At 43.5% G+C, this 7,500-nt stretch overlaps 1 protein-coding gene across 5 annotated transcripts in view; it reads left to right on the top strand.

The window, feature by feature from the left end:
* LOC121690413 (H(+)/Cl(-) exchange transporter 5-like) overlaps positions 1-7,500 on the top strand; it is a 64,481-nt gene that overhangs the window by 23,928 nt on the left and 33,053 nt on the right. For all 5 annotated transcript variants that reach the window (XR_006025059.1, XR_006025060.1, XM_042070949.1 and 2 more), the window contains exons 5-7: positions 1,341-1,528; positions 3,603-3,725; positions 6,826-7,032. Coding sequence is in view for 3 of the 5 variants with exons in the window: in XM_042070949.1 (XP_041926883.1) it covers positions 1,341-1,528; positions 3,603-3,725; positions 6,826-7,032 (518 nt within the window). In the remaining 2 variants the exon portion in view is untranslated. The remainder of the gene's footprint in view (positions 1-1,340; positions 1,529-3,602; positions 3,726-6,825; positions 7,033-7,500) is intronic.

Below are 7,500 nucleotides of genomic sequence, written 5' to 3'. Positions count from 1 at the left end.
GCTGCGCGTCGTTCTATACATTATCCCTTACTTATTATAGTATTTATTTATTTTCATTACGCTATTGATTGAATTGACATTGTTGCTATTCTCCTTAATGTAGTCTTACCAACTTTTTTAATTGTTTACTGACTTAGATTTAACTTTGTATTGTTGTTATTTGTATGTCGCTTTGGAAAGACCATATGGTCCTTTTCACTGGTCTCTGATTGGTCAACCCTGAACAGAGGCAACTATTGCTGTCAAGCTTTGATTACAGTGTTACAGCTGGGCTACAAAGGGTGCCCAATTAAAGCACTCCGTTTGCAGAGCGTCAAAACTGTTTCAGAAGACTAGTCTCATTTTTTTGAATGTGTGTGTGTGCAATCACATCTGGTGTAGCCAGTTCCATTGATTATAGTGGAAGCTAATTGTTGCAGTCTCTCTCTCTCTCTCTCTCTCTCTCTCTCCCCCCCTCCCTCTGTTAATCATCTCATTGCTCTCTAACTGTTTTCCAAACTGTCAAGAACAACACATTGCATTTATATAGCACTTTATCAAGGCACCCAACGCACTTTACAGTGAGGGGTGAACCTCACTAACCACCACAGTCACACCACCACCGTCTAGCCACTCCTTCCACTCTATTTTACAATATCATCTGTCAGTCAAACTGTCTGTTTATTTATGTATCTCTCTCTCTCTCTCTCTCTCTCTCTCTCTCCATTTAATTAATCCATCTGTCTGTGCCTGTGTGACCCCATCCACTTGCTTGTCTAACCGTCTGTTAATCTGTCGTGCTGTTTATAGACACAGAGGCAGGCAGGCAAATTATAATAAACTTCCCCCCTTATAGCCCAGTGGTGCTCACACCCCCATACACATACCTCATATTTATAATTATGTCTCTCTGTGTAGATTAAACACATGTGTGTGTGTCTCTGTCTATTTATCTATACACTTCTGCTCCACACACACACACACACACACACACACACACACACACACACTGTACAGTATATGATATAAAATTCTGCCTCTGTGTATATTAAACACATGTGTGTGTGTCTCTGTCTATTTATCTATACACTTCTACTCCACACACACACACACACACACACACACACACACACACACACACACACACACACACACACACACACACACACACACACACACACACACTGTACAGTATATGATATAAAATTCTGCCTCTGTGTATATTAAACATGTGTGTCTATTTATCTATACACCTCTGCCCTACACACACACACACACACACACACACACACACGGTTCAGTATATAGTTCTGTCTCTGTGTATATTGACCATGTATGTCTACTTGTGTAATACCCCCCAGGTGCGTTGGCGGGTCTCATTGACATCACGGCACACTGGATGACGGACCTGAAGGAGGGCGTGTGTCTGGACGGCTTCTGGTTCAACCACGAGCACTGCTGCTGGACCTCCAAAGAGACCACCTTCCACGAGAGGGACAAGTGTCCGCAGTGGAGGAGCTGGGCGGAGCTTATGGTCGGAGCCAGCCAGGTGAGGTCACACCGGACCAGCCCACTGCTGGCGTTGAGGCTAGTTTATGGCTCAGGTGTTGCCAGGTGTCGACAAAATTTACACTTGTGTCTTTTACACGTAAGAGATACTTTTTCGCTCTACAAAAATATACGTAAAACACTTAACAAAAAAGCGACCACATTTGTGTACAAATAGGGCAGTGTTTCTCAAACTTTTTTACACCAAGGACCACTTAACCAATAACATAAAATCTCACAGACCACCTTAGCCCCTGAATATCCCGAAAAATGGCCAATGCTATGCAAAGTGACATCTGCTGAACATGTGGCAGCAACACATTCCATGTGCCAATATCAGTTGCCTCCGTATACCGTTGGCACAGTAAGTGTCATCACAATTTGCAATAAACAAGCAAATCAGGCTCTACACACACACACACACACACACACACACACACACACACACACACACACACACACGTGCACCCATACATACATACATACATACACGGTTGATGCTACAGGTAAGGCCACACAAAGCTTAATGTAACATTTGCAGATAAAGCAAGGGGGTCCTCTTGGTAAAATAAGACTTGGGATCTCAGATGCAGTAGGTTAATCATGGGTTGTGCAGTAAGTGATAAGTAGCAGAGAATTGTCCGAATTCGCCATATGAGGTCAGTGCTCTGCCATTGTATTGTGCAGTTGCTTCACTTTTGACTGCATAAGCTGTTCCTGTTTTTTGTCCTCTTCTTAGTCATTGGATAAAAGAGAACCTCAAAACTGTGTTTGCAGTTTTGTGAGATTATTGCAGATTTGACAAGGATCTCAGGAAAGAGGATTTGTCTTTGCAAGTTTTCTAAGAAGTGTCCATTAATGATTTCCTGTATTGCTCCACCCCACTGGAGGGAAGATGACACTGAAAACACACATACCCACCCATATCTTCTCTTTCTCACACACTCACAGAAACACTGATTTACACACACACACACACACCGCTTATCATCTACAGACGATCAGATTGATCTTCCTGTCCATGTTCTTTTGAAGCCAGATGACCACAGTACTCCCTCTGCTGGTGGGAATGAGATATTACACCAGTATGGGCAGCTGCCCTATACAGCAATCTCCAACTTCCCACACAATACACAGCTGTGCAACCCAAAAGGGGTTAGTTCCACAATATCAAGATGAGATTCTGAACAAAACTAGCAACGTGCAGCCTATGTATACAGGCAAAGAATATGATGATATGCACTCTTACTTCATTGGGGAATGAGCAGCAATGGACCTTCTGCTGTTGAATGACAGCGTTTTGATCCCTTTGTCCACACACACACACACACACACACACACACACACACACACACACGCATATATTACTTTCACCAAACCCCCAGTCTTTTGATTGCATGAGTGAGGGATCTCACTAATAAGGCCTCGCCTTAGTAAGTTACAGACAAAAATATTTCTTTGGAATTGAGTAAACAACTGCATTTAAAACCTTCGTTGACAAGATTGCTGCACTTCTGAAACGATTTGGTAAGAGCTTAATGCACCAATTTAAGTTTAATTTCACCGCTAGTTATGCCCCTGCTGGAGGTCGTAGGTCAATAAACCCTTTCCAGACCCACTCCCACTGTGTAAATACACTGAGCCAACCACGTTGTGTGCTGTGAATACATTGAGCCAATAATGTGGTGTGTTGTGAAGACATCGTGCCAATCATGTGTTGTGATCTCGCTGCTGGAGCAAGATTGGTGTCGTGAAGCCTTGCGCACGCACATTTCTGCCGAAATAGATGCCTGATAAGTGCTCAAAAAGCGTTGCAATATGGCCGCCAAGTGGAGGGACTTGCCTAAAAGGACTGGTTAGGGCCTATGACATTTTTATAGGGCCAGACAAAAAGATGAACTAAATTGTAAAAAAATGGTGTGTACTGTGTATACTGTATATGCACATGGGTGTATTTGTGTGTGTCATTGTTTGTTTTGTCCTGCAGAGGGCAGCAGTCAACAGAACCTGAAGGATGTGAGCAGGGCTCTACTGGTATTAACTGTGTTTGTGTTTGTGTGTGTTTTCTCCTGTAGGGGGCGTCGGCCTACATAGTAAACTACCTGATGTATGTGTGCTGGGCGCTGCTCTTTGCTTTCCTGGCCGTGTCTCTGGTGAGAGCCTTCGCCCCATACGCCTGTGGATCAGGAATACCAGAGGTATGGTCTTACACACACACACAGAGGTGTAAAGGTCCGTCTTCAGAAAGTAAAAGTCCTGCCACATTTTGGTTCCAACCATTCTGAAGCCAGACTTTTACATCTCTGCACACACACACACACACTCAAACACTCAAACACGTGCCCACCCCAAGGCTATCTCTGAATTTGTGGGCCCGTAGATAAACATACATTTTCTCTCTCTCTCTCTCCCCCCCTTTCTCTCTCTCAAATACGTATCACGTACGTACAAAGAAGCGCGTATATACACACACACACACACACATATACACACACACACACACACACACACACACTTACACAGACCCTTGCTTTATGGCTTATGAAAACAGTGATTTACTGTACTATATCCCACCCAGCCCCCACTCCCTCCCTCTCATAACACACACACACACACACACACACACACATTCACTCAAACACACCAACATACAGACACACATTCACTCAAACACACCAACACACAGACACACATTCACTCAAATACACCAACACAACCACACACACAGACACACATTCACTCAAACACACCGACACACACATTCACTCAAATACACCAACACACACACACAGACACACATTCACTTAAAGCACACCAACACACACACACACACACACACACACACACACACACATGCCAGTGAATACGCAAGCACTTACTCTCCCCAAGTCTCACCATTGTTTTTCTAAAGTTGCTCCACAATTATATCAATAAAAATCATGCAAGAGGTACAGCTAATCACATACACATGCACACACACACACACACACACACACACACACACACACACACACACGCATAAACACACACACTGCCTGAAATATGTCTCGTAAGTGTCAACCTGTTTTATAATATAAGGCTGTTATTGTGGTCGTAGCTGCGTTGTGAGATAATATAGAGGCCAGTGTGTACTCAGCTCATTCAGATGTTTGGACTCACAGACCACCATGTGTTAGACAGGCCCCTGGACAGCTCAATCTGACGCTCCCAGCGAGCTTAGCTGTTTCTCTCTCTTTCTTTCTCTCTTTCTTTCTTTCTTTCTTTCTTTCTTTCTTTCTCTCTTATGTATCTATCTATCTCTATTTCTCCAAGCCCATATGAAGCTCATATGTTTCTCTTTATCTCCTGCAACTCTTTGCCTCGATCTCCCTTGTGATTCTGCTCATTTTCACTGTCACTTTTTCTCTCTGTCATTACTCTCATTCTTTCCCTTTGTCTTTCCGTGTGTGTGTGTGTGTGTGTGTGTGTGTGTGTGTGTGTGTGTGTGTGTCTGTCTGTCTGCGTGCATGCAGCATTGGCATCATGCCATCATTAAACTGAAACAGAGATGGAATGTGTTGTATCTTAAAGCAAAAGAGAAAACAAAATGAACCAAACAGCTGCTTTTTTTGTTCTTTATTTATGTATTTATTTGTTTGTTTTGGTCATATTTGTTGTGGGGAACAGTACCATTGTTTTCTCCTCTCTCTCTCTCTCTCTCTCTCTCTCTCTCTCTCTCTCTCTCTCTCTCTCTCTCTCTCTCTCTCTCTCTCTCTCCTCCTTCTCCTGTATTTTCTGTCATTCCGAGTCAGACCAACTCAAACGCTCACAGATGTTAAAGTGCTCTGATTGCGCATCGGAGGTCCTGCTCGACTTCACATTACTACTCTAGTCATCTGGTCCCTCTCAGCCACACAGAGACAGGCTGACTGACTGACTGTCTGACAGATGGATAGACAGACGTGCCTTTGAAGCCTTTTGAAGAATGAACTCTGTGTTGTTTGTTTTTTAAGATGTCAAAGAAGAGCCTGTTTTTTTCAGACAGATTTTATTCACATATGGACCCTGCAGCAGTTTGTGTGAAAGATGGCACTAGAAATATGCACATGGGTTAATTCTGAAGTACAGAATATTGGGTCCAGACCTCATCATTTATTGCATGTAGTTTCTAGAGTAATTTATTGATTTATGTGTGTTTCCTTACTAGCCGTAGGAGATGTTTTGAATGTGATGGATGTACGCTGCTACTAAACAAAAACATAATTTCTGGAAATATGAAATGAGCTTCTGACTTTCAGAAGCAGTTCTGTCCTTCAATTACAACTTCCAACATTTAGCACAAACCTCTGAGCAGTCTGTGACCAGATTTAACACACCGTACATGCCTCCAGTATTGCAGCCAAATCAAAATTTAATTTCAGATACACAAAGAGTGGTGTTAAAGGTGCTCTAAGCGATGCTGCACGTTTTTTAGGCTAAAACATTTTATGTCACTTACTGCAAACATCACCTAACCAACCGCTAGCTGTCTGTGTCCTGAATACACTGTAAAAAAAATGCAATCTCTGTGGACAGCTCAGGCTCCAAAAACGGCAACAAAAACAACCTGGGCAAACCTAGCCCATAAAAACATAACAACTGTTCCAGCAAATCACAGACGAGATGCGCGTTTAGGAGAGTTTCAATGGCACGGGAGCAGCACGGGAGGGAGGGGGAGGAAGTAGCGAGCTAGCTCTCGGTTTTGTTTGAAAGTCAACAGAAGTGACGTTACCCAGTATCGCTTAGAGCCCCTTTAAATCCCTTGTGCTCTAGGTAGAGGGTTTCCCGCAGTGGCCAATCAGCAACCGCCGAGCCTATTTAACATCACACAACGTAGCGCAAGACACAACGACAATGCACAGTTGGTTGGTGGCCGTCGCAAGAGCTCTGACACTTTCCTTCAAACAGCCTTGCCCACATCTGAACACAGTAATTCAGACGTGGACAAGGCTGTTTGAAGGAAAAATCCGACAATTTTTCACATAGATCTCTGTTTCTCGAGGTCACCGAGTACTGTCGATATGAAGAAGAAAAAAATAATCTGTGCTACCTAGCTCGATCTGTGCTACACTCTGGGGTTATTTTTAGAAATAATCATGAAAATAGATCATTGTATATAATGACTACACGCAAAAATTGTCTTAGCTTTAACACTGATGAATGACATATTATTGATGTTGACCAAATTGTGAAATGACCTTAAAGGTTAGTTACTAGTTCATCATGTTTGTGGCCCCTCAACTGAAGTGAATTAATTTCTACTGTCCCCTCCTCCTCCAGATCAAGACGATCTTGAGCGGCTTCATCATCCGCGGCTACCTGGGCAAGTGGACACTGATGATCAAGACCATCACACTGGTGCTGGCGGTGTCGTCGGGGCTCAGTCTGGGCAAGGAGGGCCCGCTGGTACACGTGGCATGCTGCTGTGCCAACATCCTGTGCCACCTCTTCACCAAGTACCGCCGCAACGAGGCCAAGAAGAGAGAGGTGAGGGGGTTGGGGCTGGGAGGATGATGATGATGATGATGTGGATGAGGAGGAGGCGGATGACTATCTTGGTGGTGGTGGTGGTGATGATGATGATGGTGATGATGAAGAGGAGGAGGATTTGGATGACTGTGGTGGTGGTGGTGGTGATGATTGTGGTGATTGGTGATGATTATAATGATGGTGGTGATTGGTGGTGATGATGATTTGTGGTAGTGATGGTCGTGGTGATGCAGTAATGATCGCGCATCAGTAATGTCAGAGACTCCCCTGTATTGTAGGCAGTGATGCCAGTAACGCGTTACTTAGTAACGCGTTAGTCTATTTTGACCACTTTTTTTGGTAACGAGTAATCTAACACGCTACTATTTACAAACCAGTAATCAGATTAAATTTACTTATCTAAATCACTGTGCGTTACTATTTTTGTCATTTTCCTTAGTAAAAATATATATTCTTTGCTTTCTT

This window comes from Alosa sapidissima, chromosome 18 (genome assembly GCF_018492685.1).
Source record: "Alosa sapidissima isolate fAloSap1 chromosome 18, fAloSap1.pri, whole genome shotgun sequence".
Taxonomy (NCBI): Eukaryota; Metazoa; Chordata; class Actinopteri; order Clupeiformes; family Clupeidae; genus Alosa; species Alosa sapidissima.
The sequence above is the reverse complement of the archived record's forward strand: the minus strand, read 5'-3'. Positions and strand labels throughout refer to the sequence as shown.